General features: G+C 35.0%; 1 protein-coding gene across 6 annotated transcripts in view; it reads left to right on the plus strand.

Annotated features, from left to right (window-relative positions):
* The window catches only part of VPS13B (vacuolar protein sorting 13 homolog B), a 473,584-nt gene that overhangs the window by 130,031 nt on the left and 322,861 nt on the right, over positions 1 to 20,692 (plus strand). For all 6 annotated transcript variants that reach the window (XM_040548605.1, XM_040548603.1, XM_040548600.1 and 3 more), the window contains exons 18-19: positions 18,730 to 18,864; positions 19,781 to 19,954. In XM_040548605.1, the coding sequence (XP_040404539.1) occupies positions 18,730 to 18,864; positions 19,781 to 19,954 (309 nt within the window). The remainder of the gene's footprint in view (positions 1 to 18,729; positions 18,865 to 19,780; positions 19,955 to 20,692) is intronic.

Here is a 20,692-nt window from a genome sequence, read left to right on the forward strand (position 1 = left end):
TTTTTCCAAACACTTACTAAAATGTTTTTAAGTAGCAAACAGGAAAGTAGCTGACAAAATGGGAATAAACTGTCATCTTTTCTGGTTTAGGTAGTAGAAGTACTGTTGCTGTTTGCCATCTCTCTCTTTGTTGATACTGCTTCATGACTAGTCTCTCACATATAAACCTTTTCACTGCTAATGGTTATCACTGGTCCAAACTGTGGCTTGGTAGTCCCTGGAGAAGAGTAGTGGTGGCTTCTTACAGTGACATTGTGTAAATATGACCTGAACTATTGACCATCCCTGAGTTTTACTGTTAACTAATTATGATAATTGGAGAAGTTTACTAGTTAACATTGCTGAGTTATAAATTAACTTGTTAAAATACAGTGTATGAGGGACTTCAGTTGGACAGCTTGAAGGACTTAAAAGAATTGAGTTCTTAGCTTGAGACCACAGCTGGTTGGGCTGCCAGAAAGCAATTCATTTTAACCTTTGAGCTCTCTGCTTTAAATTCAGAGAAAAAATACGTTTTCATACCTTCTTTGATGTAAATAAGGAGACGTAGTCTTCTTAAGGATTTAATTTAGCTAGGCTTTTAACCATAGATTTATAATTACTGTGTAAATAATTAAAAATACTAGAGAAGTAAATGGATTTGGAAATTGAATTACCTGTTTGGTTCTTCAGGGCTTCAGAAGACTAGAGGAAAATAGTATTTTATTTTGGTAAATAACCCACCTCATTGCTTTGTTGGGTAAGTTGTGCAGGAAGGCTGTAGTTAAAGCTTTAGAATCTACTGCACCAAAATATTTGCCAGAAGAATTTTTTTCCCCTGTAAAATAGTGTAAAGAAAACATTACATTAAATCCACATTTCATGGGCATATTATGAAAGGAAACTGCTTATCAATGCACATCTCCTACAAGTAGGTAGTATGCAAATACTTTATCCTATTTTCCTCACAGTAATCTTTTCCCCAGATCTTTGGATAAGTAACATAAAGTTACAATTTCATTTTTATGTGGAAACAAAAAAGAACATGCATTTATTTATTGAGTTATTTTGCCTTAAATAGTATTATAAAATACAAAACAGTGGTAGTCGCTTACTGATTTAATTACCAGTAGATGTAAGAGATACTATTTACTACAGAAAGAAGTAAAATCTCAAAGATGAAGCAGTTGTTTAGTTTCCAAGCAAGTAATACAGGACACATTTCAGAAACATAAGAAATGGTTTAATTTCATTAACTGTGGTCTAATATGTTGTGCATCCCACTCTTGGTAAACCACAGCGGCATTTACTGGCTATTGCTTCAAAGCACTACTGTTTTTCATCCATTTTCATTGGCCAAATGTGTCATAAGAGCATTAACTAAAGTCTGGAAAACAGTTCTCATGGATTTTGCTTTAATGATAAATCTAACATATAGTGCACTTGCTGATATAATCAAGTGAATGGAATTTCCAAAATCTTGACTTAATGTCTTTTAAGTATGAAGCAATAATGTTTTTATGAAGTAGCTTTTAAATGGCATTTGTTGAAGTGGAGAGCAGCTGGATTAGAAGGGTCTGTTTCTAACTGCAATCAGCAATGATCATTGTATCATATTACAATCACCCTATAAAATAGCTTGTATTTTAAGAAAAATGGGAAAAAGTGGGCATAGGAATGGAGAGAGCAGTAAGCGTTGGTCTATGTGATGCCCGAAGGGGTCTGGAATGGGTTACAGTTTGGTAATGTTGCTTCAGCTGTTTTGGTAGCAGTGTAGTTCTCAATGGAGGGAGTTCCTTATCAATTTAGCTTTTTCAGGGTTTTAAAATGTTCTGGAAATGCTGTCAATATGCATTTCTGAATTATTTGAAGATGTTGGGTTTTAATTGTAACATCTATCAGAAAAAGATTTAGCTCGAACAAAGACTAAAATCACAGAATATTTTGCAGTTCTTCCTTCCACTTCTCTGTACTACAAAATCTTATTTTTACTATTTTTGCATTTGTATACAAGGAATGTATCCCTTCATCTGCCATCTTGCTTTTGTCCCTTTCTCAGTTAATAAGTTCTTTCAACAGGGACAATAAATTCTTTTCTTAAACAACATTAAATATGTTAGCAGTAGTGTGTTCTGAAATTTAGAAGTCAGTGCTGAAACTCCAACTTTAATTTAGAAAACCCTTGCATCCTTCCAGTAGTTGTGTGTGGATTCCCTTAGATATGTTGTGTCAATGGATTAACTTAAGTGCAAGCTGTTTTTATTGTTTCAGCAATAACTTGTAGTTTTCCTGTGCTAGGCAAGATACATATATTTCATTAAATTAAATTTCAAATTAAAATTTATACATATACTTCAATAAACTAAATTTCAGATAAAACAAATGTGTAGATTGTTAAATTTGGAAGAAATTCTGTGTACTACTTGACTAATGAGTATGCAAAAAAAAAAAAAAACATACACAAAAAAACCCCACTCATTCCTGCCATCTAGCTATGTAGATAACTACATAGTTAGAATAAGATTTGCATTTTGCTATCAGCTAGCTCAAATAAGTTCACTTTACTGCCTGGAGAGGACCTTTCGTTTAAAGTGCTTCACTTCCCTGAGCTCTCTAGATAGAGGAGAAGGATCTACCACTTGATTTATTTGTCCTGGAAAGCAGTTCCACAGGATATGGGAAGGGGCTAAGGGAAGCTGTTGTCATGGTGTGCATAGATTATTTTCTAAATTGCGAAGGGTTGTCTCAGCTCAGGTCAGACCAAGATCTATACCTACAACAAGGACTAGCCGAGTTCTACATTTTGGCTGTTCAGGAAAATACAGCCTGATGTTTTGCTGGCTTCATTAGGACTTTTTATGGGGCCCTACTACTACAACAGTATTCACGACTTTACTTCCTGGTCTTTTGTCTCTTACTAGGAACATCCCCCCTGTCCAAGCACCATGCACTTGTAGTATAAAATTACGATACTCTCAGTAGAATATACAGAGCCTCCAGGAGTGTCTGAGTCCTTTGTTTTGCCAGGTGATGTGGAAGGCTTGCTTTTCAAAAGGCTCAATCCAAGTGACTTGACAATATTAAATCTGCTGCGTATCACGGCAGTCATTGTGACATTTGGTTAATTCAGAACATTGTCCTGTAGCAGAAAGGTTAAGATTTTTCGCTGTGTTCAAGTAGAAAATTTCTTCTAGATCTGCATATATAACATCAGTGGTATAGTAGTTCTATGCTATTGTGTAGTGATTAATTTGTGTATTATTAATAAAATTATTACAAAACATGACTCTTCCCTTAGCTAATGACTAAATGTTCCTTTAAGACCTTGTATTTCTCCAGGGAAGTTAATGTAAAGAAGTTGAATGCTTTTCTTTAGGTCAAACAGGAAATACCTACCAAAACCAGGATTTTTTTTCCAAATCCAGTAATCTACACATTTGTTTTCTTTTATTTGAAAACTCAAATTCAACTATTTGTCCACCTTAGCTGGCTGGGATTTTAGGCACAGTTGTAGTGTGTATATCTTAATCCGGTCCTACCCAAGAGTGTATGAATGCCTTCTGGAATAAATCAAAACAAGAAATGTAGCTGAATAAAGTTTCTGACTGATAGATCTGTTGTATAATCTGTCGTATCATTGTAATGCCTAGGAAAAAGCAATCCCGCTCATCCTGTCTACCTCTCACTCCCCTCCTCCTTCAAATGTCTGTCGTTGTACGGTCCATTGCATTTTATTAACACTTTTGACCTTTAATAAATCTTTTAGAAACTTTTGTTATACTTTTCTAAAGATTTCCAGAAAATTAAGGTTTTTGTCACGAGGACTACTTGTTTAGAAAAGCACAGGTTTATTTTATGGACACCTTATTAATTTGCTCTATAATTTCGTGATCATTTTTGTTTTTTTTTTTCAAGAAAGGTGCTTTAGTTTTCTTCTGAAGTAGGGCCTACTGATTTCTCCCGAGCTCTTATATGATGGGAGATGAATAATTCTTTTTTTTTTCTTTTAAATGTAGTTTGTTCCTCAATGGTATATTATGCCATTAAATTTTGATTATGTTGCCATCAAACCATCAGTCTGTTCTGCCCTATTTCATTGCTTCTTGCATCTATGGTAAGGACCCTGTCTTCAGTTTACCAGAAAAGAGTAATTAGAGTATGTTACTGAGCCAACAGTGGTGATATTTCTGGTGGATGGTCTTGAAATGTCTTCTCTTCCTTTTTTTTAAATCATGCAATTACCTTAATGAGAAGTGGCGGTTGGGAATGAATTCCTGCTCTCGTTGTTCCCAGGTTCTGTCAAATACTGCTGTACCTAACGAAAAATGGGGTAACTTTCTCAGTGCAGGTGAATGTTCACTCTACTGATGTTTTGAATTGGTATCATCGTCCAAGCGCGTGAAATCTAGGAGAGCTGTTATTAGCATGAATGTGGAAATATCATCTTCAGAAAAGAGAGCATATAGGCAAGAATTGGTCAAATTTTGTGATTTGTTCAAAATGTTATGATTTATGATTTTGGGATTGATAAACACCAAAGAGAAGCAAGCACGTGCGCATGCATAGTATTTAAATTCAATGTTTAATGGATGAAATCTGTCACAGGTCTGTCTTGGTTGTGTTCGTGGTTTTTCATATGTTTTTGAGGCCATTTTTAAATGCTAAAATATACACTGTACATTGAGCATTCTGGATAAATATGTGGCAAGTTGTTTTAAAGGTCTTGTTCCTTTTCCTAATTAATTTATTTTATTCTTGCTTTTGACATATGCAACTTCTTATAGGAAGCAACTTCTTATAGAAAAGTTGCATAAAATTAGGTTTACTGCTTTTACTGTTTCATTAAAATATCTTTAGCATCTGTATGACCACCTTGAATTTCTACGGATGCTGCTATCTTCCAAACATTTCTGAGAGTCATTTTATTTTTTATTTATTTATATATTTATTATATTAAAATCATGCTTTAAATTAACGAGCAAGCGAATTACAGAAAACTGTTTGTTCTGCACGTTTTATCAAGTGCTTTTAGATATTCACCTGTGAACTAAGCAGTTAAGAGTGAAATACATAGAGAGATAGAAAAATGCTATGTAGTTATAGTAAATGTGACAAAGTATAATATATAACTAGTAAGAAGTTTTATGATATGCTAACTATAATTGATTCCAGTGATTTGTCTGTTAAAGCCAATGCAAATAATTGTAACATCTGTCAAAAACCAACCACTAGCATGAAAACCTTTTAACATTTTGCACTTAATAAACTATTTTATACATAAACTACCTTATTGTTTATATTAAAAACTAAAAAATATTCAGTCTGTTCCAGCCATTCTAACAAAAACTTTAATAAGTAGACATTGCATAAAAATGACACAATCCAGCAGTTATTTGGTAAGGCCAGCATAATCATAAATTTACCATCCATGCTTTTCCAAAAATACTAACCCATATTGTTCTCTCTGGACCTGTTGCAGGGATGACTAATCCAGCTGCTGAGGTCTCCCTTTATGTGTTTGATGGAACACTTGGCTTGCTAGACTACAGCTGTGTGTTTATGTGCACTGCACACCTGCAGAGGCCTGACAAATAGCTGTAGTATGCAGAGTATACAAAATTACCCTGGCAGTGCTGCAAATAAGGAAGTTTCTGTTTTGAAGTCCATATGTGTGTGAGCTTGAGATGCCAGCTGGGGTATTTATGTTGCATTGCACAGATGTAAAACTGCCAACTGATTTTATACCAAATAAAGGCTAATCTTTTTATACATACTTGGTGTCAGAGTTATGAAGTGGTACATAAGAATGTTCTCACGACTTAGCTCTTTTAAAATAAAAGCTGACGTTAAAAATGCTTGAACTTGCAATATGCATAGAGGTTACAGATAAAAATGTACTGTATTTAAATAAATATCTGCTGTACCAGGGAGTCTTCAGGGTTTTATTATTAGTGATGTATACTTATTAGCTGAACATAATCAGGACTTGATTTATTGTATGCATATACACTACACTATATATCCCTTTTTTCAGGAGGTCACTTCATCTCTGTGTTGAATCCAGTTTATGGGTTCTGAAATGTGAAAGCCCAATTTATATAGCTACTTAACTTGAAAGCGTTGCTTTCCTGTTTTCAAATGTGTCTAATTTATAGCACAGTGATAATTTTTCATCAAATACAATATGGATTTTGAAAATTATCATTGTTATTAGACATTGTGAAGAATATGACTTTAAAAGTAGTATTTTTCTTCAAATACTTAAGAAATGCAAATAACACTGATTTCCTTTGTTGAAGCTGACAAATAGCACGGATGTGTCTTGATTGTTGAAAGTATTTTAGTGCTTTTTTTGATTTGTTTGTTCTGGGCTACTAAAGCACGTGAAAACGCACAGAATTTTGCTCAGGCCTACTCTATAGTAGTGCATACTTGAAACATATTTATGCTAAATGCTTAAGAACAAACATAAGGGGAGCAGCCTTGAGGTATATCACTACAGAACGTGTCCCCAAGGACTTCAGGATTTAGTTTTGCTAAATGCTGTGTACGGCTTGGAAATGACTCGCCATCATACACAGCTCACCAGACTGGTGGAGGTTTTTTTAAACCAAAATCTTAATGCATACATGCATGTGCATTTACACTTTCCCCCTAAGACAGCAGTCTTTGGCTTCCGGAGCTTAAAGTGAAGGTTTATAAATATCCCCCAGAAGTTCAAACACTCCAGATTCACAAAGTTCAGAAATAAAACGTCCTGACTGCTAAATATCAGAGAGACACTTCAGGTGTTAGTATGAAGAGGTAATGAAATAGACTTAAGTGAAAGGAAGAGCTGAGATGTACCCTGCAGTATTGCAGCTGCATGTCTTATTGGCTAACAGAAAAGACTTAGTGTGCCTGTGAGATGCTTCTGCTAAAGTTGTGACTGCTGAAAACTCGTCTATGTAGCAGAGAAGGTTGAGAAATAACACAGAATGCCAAAGCTGAGTGAAAAACAGAAACACTTCAAAAGAAGTTACTTCTGCTAAATGAGTATAGGAAGTCTTAATCGTTGTTACATCCTCTATTTAAGAAGCGTATTTAAGACTAAAAAAAACCACACAGAATTCTGCTGGTTGTGAGGAAATATGTTGCAAAGATGGTCTAGTTATTTTGTGTCAGGGCCAGCTCTCTTATAGGATATCACTTCAAACAGACTGCCGCCACTGCAGGTTGCAAACACACAATTGAAGGCTTCTAGTTCTCAGCTCATGCACAGATGTCTTTCAATAAGTTTAGCCAGTAATTTCTTCAAATTGCTCAGTTTATCAGCAGCACATGTCATCAATCCTGGTGTGGTTGCTCAAGTCAAACTACAGAATCCTTAGCTTACAGACACAGCTGCAAACAGGTGAACAGGCAGAAAGTAATTTGTGCAGCTTGGTGGCTGTCAGACAAAAGACAGACAATCTGTGTTTAAAACAGATTGCAGGCCTTGCATGAGCCAGACAAAAGGGATTTCTACAACTGCAAATAATTCCAAGGTTAACATATTTTCCTTTCTGCCATTAGGTGATTTGTTAAAATTGGAAACAATGAGCATTATAAATCTACACAGAAACTAGAGATAAGATGAAAGAGAAAAACAGATCACTAAATAAGTTTACATCCTTCTGTTGAAAAGCATACAACTGGTATTCATATAGGCTTCTTTTTTATAAACTAAGTTGAGCTGCAATACCCATATGGATATTCAGTATAGATTGCAAATTACGGTAAGGACATCTAATTGGCAAAAGGAACAGAGCAGTTAAAAATGCATGCTCATAGTCACGTTCCTCTGTATTAAAAAGTTGACTTATTTTTTTCATTGGTAGAAGAAAACATTGTAAGCTTGTCAGTTGCCTGTACTTTGTTAGTACTTACTTTTTTTGTGTGTCAAAAATTCTACCTAAATTTGGATTTCACTCTAAGGTACTGTGAAGATTTGTCAGGATTTCATTTTAACCTCTCTATTTCCTCGGATATTATAATGCTGGGTAGATGTATCAAGTTTTAGTGTAATAAGTATTTCAGAATTAAAACGTGTTACAAACAAACTGTAGTGCTAACCTAATAATAGTAAGTTAGAAAACATATACGTCCCTAGTCATAGATATTACTTGTTCATATGCATGCATATAGAATATCTAATCCTTCCACTTCTCATGGGCTATGTAAACTTGCTTTGACCTCAAAACTTCTTCAGCAGTGTTCCATGAGGTACTAATCAAGCTAATGTAATATAGCCCTTCTTCCTGTTTAGATCAGTGAGTAAGTACTTGCGTGCAATAATACTGACGGGTAATTCTATGCTTGGTTTAAGTTGTTCTGGCAAATTTATTTTCTACATTATTTAAAACTTATCAACCTAGAGGTACATGGGTAGAAGAAGATGCAAAGACTAACCATATACTTTTAGGTAGTATCTGATTCTGTGCACAGAGGATAAATCAGTCTGCTATGCATGCTATTTGAAATGCATTGAAATCAGTATGTTTCTATGTATAATATAGCAATTTTTATTACAATGAATTCATGAGTACAATTGCATGATTCCAGTTAATTATACAAAATTGTTTACACATAAATTATTTAAATTGTTCTCTCGGAGTTCACCGTTGCTTTTCAAATGAAAGAGCAGCTGACTGAAAAAATAGTATGTTCTTTTTATTTTGTGGTCATACCTACTTTACATTCTTGAGTTTAGTATTAATTTTCTTGTAATTGAAGACCACTGTTGTTAGGCTATTGAAAGTTTATACTTTTCAACAAAACAGTACTGAATAATTCTGCAGGGATACCTTATGCTGAGGTTATGGTGAAGAATTCCTTAAATTTCTCAACTTAGATAAGACACAAGCATGTGCTTTAATATTCTGTATTATGGAAATATCTTCTTAAAATGCTTTTTGATGACAAAATGCTAACTCCAGGATTAAATTGCATCCTTAACATATATTTTGTTACAGGACTTGCCTTGCATGTGAGTTTTTTAAAGTACATATCTAAATCGGCAGTAAAATTTTTAACGTCGCATAAATTAATCACACTAGTGGAGATTTTCTATTCTTTGGCCAGGGAAGATTATAATATAATTAACTTTTCATGGTGACAGTACGTCAATTGGTTATGTGGGGTGTATGCCACGGTTTGTAGCCTGACATTGTTAGGGTGTTAGTATGTAAGTGCTTCATGCATTCACTGTGAAGGTGAGATCATCATCTTTAAAGGATGGTTTTAATTTGTGTTGCTGAATCAAGTGGATACTGTATTTAAGGAAGGGAAAAAAGTGTACTCATGCAGGTTGCTGTCTGCAGTCCAAATTGCTGATCAGAGAGTCTTTATACACATCGGTAATGTGCTGTGCAATATAAGCTGAAATATATTCCACAAGGGAGGAAAACGGAATAGGTTACATACGCTGTTCCTAAGTGCAATGAATATAAAACTCCATTACTCACTTTAAGCAGGTGCTTTTTATATGAGGCTTTAAAGAAATATAAAACTGCTGGTGAAATGATTGGTTTGTACAGACACGACTTAACTTCCAGTACTTTGACCAGATAAAGAGGCTAAAAATATTTCTACAAACATTTCTTTAATGATTTCAAGGATTAAAGGTTAATATCCTCCTGGTGTAAGAAACTGCCATTCCAGACACTAAATGTACTGTTTCTTTTTAAGCCCTCAGTAGTGGCAAAGAATATTTAAAAGAAAACAAATATTTTGGCTAAATTTAGAGCATTGTGTTTTTTAAGTTTGTATCCTAAACCATGTATATTTAAATTGCTGGGAGGAGCATGGTGATACCATAAAGAAATGCAGTGAAATACAGAAAGCAAGCTGTCATTAAATAAGAACAATATTCTACTTAGAAACAAAAATCGTCTTTAAAGAAAGTGAAATCTTGTCATCCAGGCATGTGGAAAGCTACATATGAGGGAGTAGCCCCAGGTCTTTTTGTTGTTTAAAGCAGCATATATTATCTGAGAATGAAGAGAATGGAATATCTAAACTGCTCTAGATAATACCAATTATTTCAATATTACCAAGTATTCAATAATACCAAGTATTTCAATACTTTTGTATGTAATCTGTATCATGTTTTACTTTCCCATCCTGCCTGAGTTAGTCTTCTAGCCTTTCCTACTTTTTGCAGTCAGTGTCCACAGGAGATGATGTCCATATTTTAACCACATCACTGTTGGCTTTCTTCACCTAACTGAAAGATGTTAACATTCTCTTTCATTTCCATGCCAAGCAGCTCAAGAAATCAAACAGTTAATGATTATACCTTAGATGTCAGCCGTTGATTATCTTTTGTTAATACCATTACTGAACACCTATGTTCATTCGAGTTTTTATAAACCTTTGCTGTTTCCTCACTTGTAGAATTAGTGTCCATCTTCTTCCTCAATTTGTTGGCCTTTCTAGTGGTCCATAACTGTTCTGTCCAGTATGCAATTATCTCAGATTGAGTTTATGACAAATTTTAGTCATGAGATATTCTGTTTGACATCAAGCGATGGACCAGGTGTCATGTTGGGTTACTGGTAAGCTTACAACCATACGTAGGTGAGATTTAGCACTTCTTCTCTTGCATAGTAGGTATGTTACATAGCACTTTAAGGGTTGGACCTGCTCTGGTGAATGAGGCTTTTAAAGGACAAAGGAATACAAGCTCATAGGAAACCAGGCTTTATTAGTCTTATCGTTACCAACTAGCTTATTTAAATAGATGCATGTTAAAGAAATGAGATCCACAGAAGGTGAAGAGATCTGAGATGAGCTCTGGTTCTCCTAAGACTTTGTTCTTTCACCCTACGCTTTGCTGTCCTAGAAGGCTGTACATTTTTTTTTTTTTTTAGTAACTAGAGAATAGGGTTGTAAAATGCAGAAATGCGGATTTTGTTCTAGAGCCTATAGTACATGGCAACTTGGGGTTAGTGTGTTTGAAGATAAGGCATTTGAACTGATACTGCATTGAACTTGAACTAGTCTTAATGGAAAATCAGAATAGAAAATGCAGTTCAGGTTATGTGTGGTCAGGTTAGCATATACCCATGAGAATATGCATTTCTTGCAAATCAGTTGAAATTTCACATGACGTGTTGGACTTGATGTCACATACAGCCAAACTACTATATTTGAAAGGGATAGAAGGCACAGGTGACCGAGATGAAAGCAACTGATTGTGAGTGCATGCTTCCAGCCAAAGGACGTGTTTCTGGGGATGGGAACTGTAAGCTTTTACCTCTGTCCACCAGCCTGTCTTTGTCTTTTTGGGGATCTTACTTCAAGTATTTTGTGGTGAAAGTTTCTCAAGTTCTTATTGCATCCTGGAAGCATTTGAGTCAATGTCATTTTAGCGTTTGTCTACTGACTGTGTATAGATATGAGTGTTGATAGAACACACTTTCTGAGAGTTAAGGATTCAGACTGACCATATTTTTGTGTTTTCTTGGAAGAAAAAAGTTATTTTAATGCATTAACTTGGGTTCTTACCATTTGTGTCAAATGATACAGTAGTATCTGAAATGCAGCTGTTGAATCCGTAGAAAGGAAAATTAATCCTTTTCTTCTTTTTGAACCTTTAGTTAGAATCACAGGAACAGTGCCACTAAAGCCACTTTAGTCTTGTGTCCTGCCCATTGTCATGTCACCACATCCTAAAATACTTGCTTCAGTTAGCTTATAGTTGGCAATGCCTGAATTACTTGAACGTTAGGAATAAAAAGGTTAAGGAGGCATTAGCCTGAAATTAAACTTCTCACAGCAGGGTTCTAGAGCTGTTTGCCATGCTATATATTTAAAGTTGAAAGGGAGATTTCCTTCTCAATTTCGATTAACAAGAACAGCAGTCAGACTATGCATGAATTGTATTTCTATACCCTAAACTGAGGATGTTTCAGGATGGTCGTTGTCCTCTTGATAGGTCGTGGTAAGTCTGCAAATGTTTGCTGGCTGGTGCATGCACAGTGGGTAAAGGGAGTTCTGGAAGGTTTTGCAGCCCTGTGATATGTTGTCAGAAAAGTTTGTTGTTTTTTTAATTATTTTTTATTTATTTTTTATTCCTTTTATTAGCTGTTAAGTTCTTCTATGAGCAAAATTGAGGAATTACTTTATGTGACTTAAGGCAGATTATCAGTGATACAGAGGTGCTTCTGACCTAGAATGCCTCACTCAATATGTTATTCCTAATATTCTGTCATCTCCCTAATGTTGAAGTTCAGTCTTTGAATCACAGGTTTGTTATTTCTCTCGCAATTTTGAAGCAGGATTTTAGGAAAATAGGAAAGTATCTGCATTAGAGCAGATGGGGAGCTATATGAAGGCCATTGTGTAGAGTCTCAAAACTGAAATATAGCAGCAGGGTTTTGCCAGATTTCAGTGACTCTTCTTGTAGGTGAAATGCTGTTGTTCTTTAGCAATTTTTTGCAATATATTAATCTCCATTACTAAATTGTGTCCTGTCATTTATTGGTCCTGTGCATCCCTGGGAGCTTCCTAAGGCCTGTGCCATCGCTGGGAAAGACCTGTGCTGTTTAGTGTGAGCTTAAGTGTGATATCTTGCTTGGGCCTGTTCCTAGGTTACCTTATGAGGGAGACACTTCAAAATGTCTAATACCTGTATTTTTTAGGACAGGTTTCTTTCAGATATGGTACTGTGGCAGAAGCACAGGCAGTAGAAAAGCTGTCCAAATCACCAGACATTAGAAACAAGTCTATCAGACTCCTCTTGTTGTTCCCTGTTAACTCTAGAGAGATGTAGGGATAAAATAAATTCTTAGAATATCGGTACGTCTACTGATTGGCACTATTATGAGAAAATAAATAATTATATTAATCAGAATAGCACTAATATTGCCAATTAAAGTTGAGTTAAGAAAAAAATAGATCTGTCCAGTGACACTGGCTTAAAATAAGCTGTCTGAATTGCTGTGTTTCGAAGAAGAGAGAAAATAGTTTTGAGTGTGTACATTAAGACTGCAAAATGTGGTCTGCAGATTATGATGACAAATTAAAAAGTGGAATTGTGAACACAGTAAAGATGTTTGAGGAGTTTTAATCACAAATATATAGTTTTCCCACAGAAAATAATAAAAAAAAAGACAAAGTTTTTGTAACCTGACTTCTGCATTTTAGAAAATTTCTTTTTCTGTTTATTCCAACTAAAAAGAACATACACCAAAAACACAACAAGAAAACACACCCAATGTTTTCTTGTCTGGTGTTCTGTTCAAGGAAACAACAAAAAATGTTTAAATTCCCATGCTGCTGCTGTCTTGCTGCGATGAAGAACATGGAAGCCCATGTTCCCCTAACGCTTTGAACGTGACAAGCAGCACTGACACCAGCTAGAGCTGGTCTTCATGACTTTAGCTATGTTTGTACTGCAGGTAGGAAGGAACAAAGTTTGTTTTTAACATCGAGTTCCTCACAAAAGCCATCTCTAACCTAGTTCAGTACAGACTTTCTGAAGTCCTCATTGAGGGCCCTGCTTAAGCAGAGGCTGAACTTAACACAAATGAGTGTCTTCCATGAAAAAGTGGGGTTTCTGTGATGATTTAATGTATTTATTAGCTGTTTTGTATTAGTCATGTGAACTTAAATAAAAGTTTCTGTGAAAATAATTGGAACTTCTTTTTGATTCCAGTAAGACCTAGGCCTAAATGTTATTTCATTTGGTTAATAGTTATTTGCTTTTATTCATGAATTGATCTTTTTACTCAGTTTGAAATCATTTTGACATGTATGTGACAGTCTTTTACTATATCATGTTGCCAAACCATAGTTTATTGGTACTTAATGCTTTAAATATTGCAATTTTTCCTTCTGAGGCCATAACCTAAATATGGGGAGAACTCATGTGGAGCTGCCTCTAGAAGTTTTAGTCATGCCTTATTCATTTCCTATTTCATATTTTGCAGTTCTCTCTTTTATGATCTTTCTAAAGAATTATTTATTATATTTCAGGGATTTGGGGGCACATGGTCCTGACTCTTGTCCTAAGAATCAGTAACATACCTCTTTTGCTGGTTTCTTGTCTTTTCTATTGATCACTTCAGATTTTCTCTTAGTTTTCCTCCAATCGTTGCAAATTCCTTTTATTACAAATGGATTGGTAAAAGACACATAGGCTATTAGTGAAAATCACTAATTAGATAATTTTTTAAACAGGTCTTAAATTATTGCTCAGAATTGTCATCTTTGTCAGCAGAAGTCTGAGCTGATCTATAAAGACACGATTGTGTTCAGTCTTAAGGTATTTTGTTCCGTCCATCTTGCACATAGAATGTCACCCAATGCAGGGACTTGGGGTAGGGGTTTGGGGAAGTGAGGACCAAAGCTCTTATCAAAAGAGCTCTTATCAAAAATATGTGAATACCTGCTTTTAAAGTGTGTGAGAACATTCCCCAGTGACATGATGCTTCTGTGCATGTTTCTAGAACAAAAGGACCCTTTAGATTTTAAGTTAGAAAACCTTTCTGTGGATTTTTGAGTTCTGCAGCATGGAAAGAAGAGCTTTTTAGGCCTTTGGTGGTGTGTTTCTGTGTGAGACATTCTGATATGGCTAAAGCAGATGATGTTTGATCACCAAGTACCAACGTGGTTAGATATTGGGAAGGTAAGGTGGCTTTTATTGCAAGCAGTTTTACAGTGGGCAAGATATTTCTAGTACAGAAGTCACACAGGTAGAAAATTTTCATTGTTGTTTGGAAGTAGCCTTGGGTTGTATTTGGTAGAGGCAGGTATGCATATCTCCCTGTCTCCGTAAAGTCTTTGTTTATCATGTTCCTGATGAAAATAATAAATGAACTAAGGAAAACATGAAGTGCACTGAAAAATAGACATGGTTGCTGTGTTCCCCATTTTTTGACTACACTGAACAGAAAACTTAAGTAAATCATGGTGCTGTTTTTTAAAGTGTGATTCCAGAAGAGCAACTACAGCATAAATACTACACCGTTGTCGTGGACCTCAAAAATAAGCCTTTCTCATGCTTAATTTTCAGGATCTTCCATGAAACTGAATTTAGATAATGTTACTGTTTGCAATAAGAGATTTGGTTTGCCTGCTTCCTCTTTGAATTCATGCTCAATGTCTTAGTTAAAAAAATAAATAAAATAAATGTGGAATGTTTATCTCCATACTAAATTCGAGTTTGAAGGTAGATACTTGGTGCATTTCTTATCTAGGAATATTAACATATTCCTGCTGAAACAATTTCTTGAGAAGACTTCCAGAAAGTTTATAAGTGCTACAGGGGAGGGGAGCCCTACTCTTCACTCATTTAAACTTTTATTTTCTGAAAAAAGTATTTAAGGAACATTTTAGCTGTGTATACAATTGTTGAGACTTTGAGTATAATGATATTGTCATTATGGAAGAGATAATGAGGAGGATATTTGGGAAGAATTGAAGGTGGAGGGTTGGAAACTACAGATGGCCAGAGGCCAGATAGGTAGGAAAAAAGGCTTCTTACTTCTCTGTGGGACGGCTTGCCAATTTGACAGGTTCTGTGAAGGGTGGTTCATCGTTTACCCCAGATTTTCTGCAGTTGAAGAAAATGTACTGTTTCCCTATTTTAAACCTATTCTTTATAAATGGTTCACCAAAAATACCTTGTTTTTTTGTGCTTTGAAAATGAGATTGGAAACTTGGCAAGGGGAATCACCTTAGGGTCAGGTGGATTTTTGTCTTTGTGATGAAAGTCTAGGTAGCCATCCGAAGTTTTGTATTCTTTACTGCATGCTCTGCATAGGATTTTAACATTCAGTAGATGGGTTTTCTGAGTATCCTTCAGCCTAGAGTTGTGAAAGCTGAGCAGAATTAATTTTTCTTGTAACTTCACTTGGATTACTGTGGTGTGCCTTGGTTATCAGGTGTAAAAACAGAGCAGGATGATGATGCCATTTGATGTCAAAACGATGTAGAAAAGGGGAGATGTGAATGTGCTATGTCACAATAGTTGCCTATGTTCTTTTCAGAGTTGAAATTTGCTGGGAAAGTATTCATCCTATCCCTCTAACAGGTGTTCTGAAAATAAATATCTTATTACTCAGTTACTTCTTCATCATGTGCATTAAAGTGTAGTCGTTAATCACATAATAGTTAATTATATGAGCACGTATTGAGGGTTTGTGGGTTTCTTCAAGGCCAAGCCATTCAGCATTCCTAGCTTCCCGTTGTTATCCCTAACTTCTGGCTGGGTGAAAATGCCCTGGCTACTTTAAGCTGTGCTTTGTGGTTGTTGGGAATATGCTGATGGTTTAGGTGACAGGGCAAATATACACCCAGATTCTCATGAAGATTATAGAACATCTCTAATTATTCTTCTGTATCTTGCTAAAATCCAACAAGTCCAGAAGTTAGTTGGTAAAGGAATAGGAGTGATCAGAGACAAATAGGTAGCACAGTCACATGAAACCCTTTTTCTTTTTCTCGGATGTGATACTAAAGCAGAGTTCTAGTTGTGCATGTAACTAACATGGAAAGTTTTAGCCTTAGTACCTACAGGTTGTCCCTGGTAATTCATCTAGAAGCAGACTTCATGATGGAAAATACTTAGGTTTAAAAGTACTTAATCTTCCATGGTGAATTGAGAGGAATGTATCAGACATCTCAGCTTGTATTTTGAGGCAAAGAAGAGCTGATGAGACATGGATATAGCATGAAGCTACCAGTTCAGAGAAGACATGAAAAATTAGGGTCAAATTGTGAACTCCAAATTGTTCTGCTTCGAGTGTACTCTTGGCTGCTACTAACAGTATTTTATTATCTTTGCTTTGGGATAGGCAGAAGACAGGAAAAAAGAAATATTTGTTTTTTTCAACACAATGGACTGTGTTTGCAGTTGTGTAGGAAGTACGAGGAGGTAGAGCCAAGGCTAGGAAATGCCTAAAGACAACTACCTGCTTTTGACAAATTCATGCATCGTTTCTGATATAAAACCTTGGATGAAAGGGGATTTTCAGCTTTAAAAAAGGCTTGCCCCAGGCAAGATTGTGTACGAGGGTGTTTTCAGGAGACTAAAACTGGTGGCTCATCTTTTAGACTGAAAGCTGATGGGGTGTTATAGTGCCAGACATACAAATGGGTTGCTGTGAGCATTCTTTGAGCCTGAAAACTTCCTGCATCACACGTTAGGAGAAGGCTGGACACACCTTGACCACAGAAAACAGGTTAAATTTTGATAAGAAATTATGTGTAGAAACAACTTCCCTGTGTCAGTCTGTTATGCATGTCCCTTTGTATGCTGTTTCTCTTCCTACCTTGGAAATTATTTTTTTTATTCAAAATTTATTTTAATGTCTCTCCAGAACAAAAAATATACGTAAAAAAAATTTATATCCAGAACGTAAATATATGACACAGATATCCAGCAAGAAGTCTGGTTACTGAATGATTTTATGTGTACTACCAAATACGTTTTGATGTTTAGGAACTGGAATAGGCACAGTGGACTGGGCCCAATTATCAGATTTAATCCTGATTTTTTTGGTTTGTTTCCTACCAATTTTAGGAATTTTTCTTTACTAGGGAAAGGTTGAGGTTGTTATTTTGGTGACATCTTTGAGAGATTGTAAAAAACTAATGAATTCATTCTTTAGAGCATGTATTATTTAATGTGTTCAACTGTCTTGACATACATATCAAAATGCTTTTTAATTTTTTATCTGATATTCTGTAATACTTTCCTTGCATAATCATAGAATTTGTTCCAAAATCCATGTTGCATATGTAAGGAGATGGTTCTGTAATTACACGAATACTTGCATAATTAAGAAGGTCTTGCCAATTTTTACTGATTCCAAATTCCCAGTTACTTTTGCATGGGGGAAAAAAATAGTAAAAGTGGTAACTTCTGTTAGTTTTTCCTTTCATGCTACTTACAGGTGTTGAAACTATTTCTTTCTCATTTGTGAGTAAATTTATGTATTTTCTTTTTTTTCCGATAGGTAGCTCTGTGCAGAATAGGAGGGCTGGCTTACTTTCTACATGGCACAGGGCTGTTTTGTAAGCTGCCCTCTAGATTGCTGCCAACATATCTCAGTCCTGACTTGTAACATCCCCTGCTGCTGCAGTTCTAGGCAGCTCTTCAGAAGTGCCTGCCAATGCAGTGGTTTGTTCCAAAGCGTGTGGTGGTTTTCTGGTGTGCACAAATAGGGGCTGAGCAAAGACCACCAGAACTTATTTCCACTTGTGACCTAAGGCAAGGTTTGAACTCTAGTTTCCGACAGAAAACGGCAAGCGTGTTGGCCTTCTGTGCTCTTCAGCTGCATGGATTTAATGCTTTCACGTTGCTACTGAGTCAAATGTTATTGTCTAAATGTAAGCTGAAAACACTTAGTCATTTTAAAGTCCCGAAATGAAAGGGTCATAATAAAAACATGAAAGTGAATAGTTGAGGTGGCACTTATAAACTGAAAACAAAAGTGTATGTATGTGTATATATACATATTTATTATTCCAGTGTCTAAGTGGCCTTGTGTGTTTTTCTCTCTGTATCTACATATAGTTTATGTATGACTTGTTTGTATTAAAAAAATCTGTATACAGTGTTCTCTCACTTCCAGTTAAAAACTGCGAATCACAACAAAAATGCTATAAGAACATCTAAGGTAGATAATTAAAGTATAATTAAGTTTAAATGCCTTGGTGAAGGAATATAAAAATATTTAAATTCAACAGGCTAGTACATTTGCAGTTTTCTTTTATTAGGTGTGAAATCTAAGAATCCCCTGCCAACTCTTGAGGGCTCAATCCAGAATGTTGAATTGAAGTACTGCAGCACATCATTGGTCAAATGTGCCTCTGGGACCGTGGGATCAATAAAAATTTGTGCCAAAGCCCCAGGTATGTGCAGCTGGACCATGTAAAACTTTATTGCCTGTATAGGAGAATTGGCCTTGCTTTTTACAAGGAGAGTTACTGAAACAAGAATTTACTCATTGTTCCTATGAACCAGAGAGGGTTTTTTGTATTATTTTTTTTAAAAATTATTATTATTATTATTATTATTATTATTATTATTATTATTATTATTATTATTATTATTATTAAGTGTGCCAGAGGGTGATCCAGCCTGGACTTAGTATATCCAATGTTGACACTGAATGAAAAAAATAAAGATTTTACTTTTTTCTTCTGAGATAAAAATGAATCCGAAAGCACTGAAGAAACTGGAGTAGAACTGCATTTTCATATTACACCGGATATTTGCATTTTGCTTTATTTAGTAGACTAATGTTGTGTTCTGTTTATTTTTTTAATGTCTCATTTCCCATAAATGGTACAAGTATTTCACTTGAGAAGTTTTTGAGGGTTCTGTGATAAATTTATTTTCTCTAACATTTTTTTAAAAGTATACAGCTACTTTTGAAATCAGTGTCTATGATCTTTATATATATATATATATATGTATATATATATATCAGGCAGCTAGTGTTAAGAGCACTAAAAATGGAGTATATTTAACTCTGAATTGAGCTCATGATGATATTTTAAGATACTTTTTTATAAAGTTGGGATGGAAATTACTATCTTAAAGAGAATTGATTACTTTATATGAAATCCTCCTGGATGTGAAGACATTTACAAGATAACGTTAAGGAAGTTGTTTAATAGTTTATAAGTGGTTGATCTTTCTATTTCCTTTTTTAATTCTGTACTTACAACATTAATAGATACCCTCTTTGGACTAGTGAATTTTTATAAGTTGGAAAATTATCTTGTTACAATAAAAGCTGAAGAAGTCTAACCTTTATCTTAGGTGATGGTGGAAAAGAGAAGCTGATTCCTTTAATTCAAGGGCCTTCTGATACCAGAGACTTACACAGCAGTAAATGGCTGAATGAGAGTAGAAAGCCAGAATCTCTCCTAGCTCCAGATTTGGTAGCCTTTACAATCCAAATTCCACAGTATATGGACTACTGCCATAATTCTGGTAAGTGCAAAACTCTTGTTAAGCTGGTATCGCATTACATTTACCTATCCAATGTAATTTTCAAAAGAGGGGCTTGATATAGTATGCCAAATGCCAAAGTATCTTTTTCACATACTGCACACATAATAACTTTAGCTCACTATGAGACAAAAACTTAAAGCAGCATTTTGATCTATGTCCTCTTCAGTAAGAAAAGCTTCATTGACTTTGGTTGCCTTTTAAATAAATTATGCAGGACCTTTTGTAATCATTTTTATTTTTTGGGCAGGATTGATAGTGAAAATACTTTATTCTTTCTTTCCTCCATCTAATAATTTGAGCTTCTCATACTGAAGTTGACATAATACATTGAAATTGATGCACATAAATTTGCAGGATAATTTAGAATTTAATTAAGAATTAATTTATCATAAAAATTAATGAAAAAGTAATTTTTAAGATGCTTGTGGGTATACATTTGACTGTTAAATTTGGTGTTGTAGTGGATATATAAATGAGAAACAAGTTAATATTTTCCAGAGATCTGGTTGGATAAATTTAAAGGTGTTGACTTTGTGGGCATAAATAATCTTATCAAACATTCTTATGATTTCTCTAGGCTTTAAACATAACATTGTTCTGTTTCAGGCAACACTGACAATTTGAAATCTGTCTAGTTTAAAATAACTATAATATAGCTTGTGAAATACACATGGATATAAGTTCTGCTGTCAGTATGTTGCATTTGGCAAATCACAT

This window comes from Cygnus olor, chromosome 2 (assembly GCF_009769625.2).
Source record: "Cygnus olor isolate bCygOlo1 chromosome 2, bCygOlo1.pri.v2, whole genome shotgun sequence".
NCBI classification, from domain to species: Eukaryota; Metazoa; Chordata; class Aves; order Anseriformes; family Anatidae; genus Cygnus; species Cygnus olor.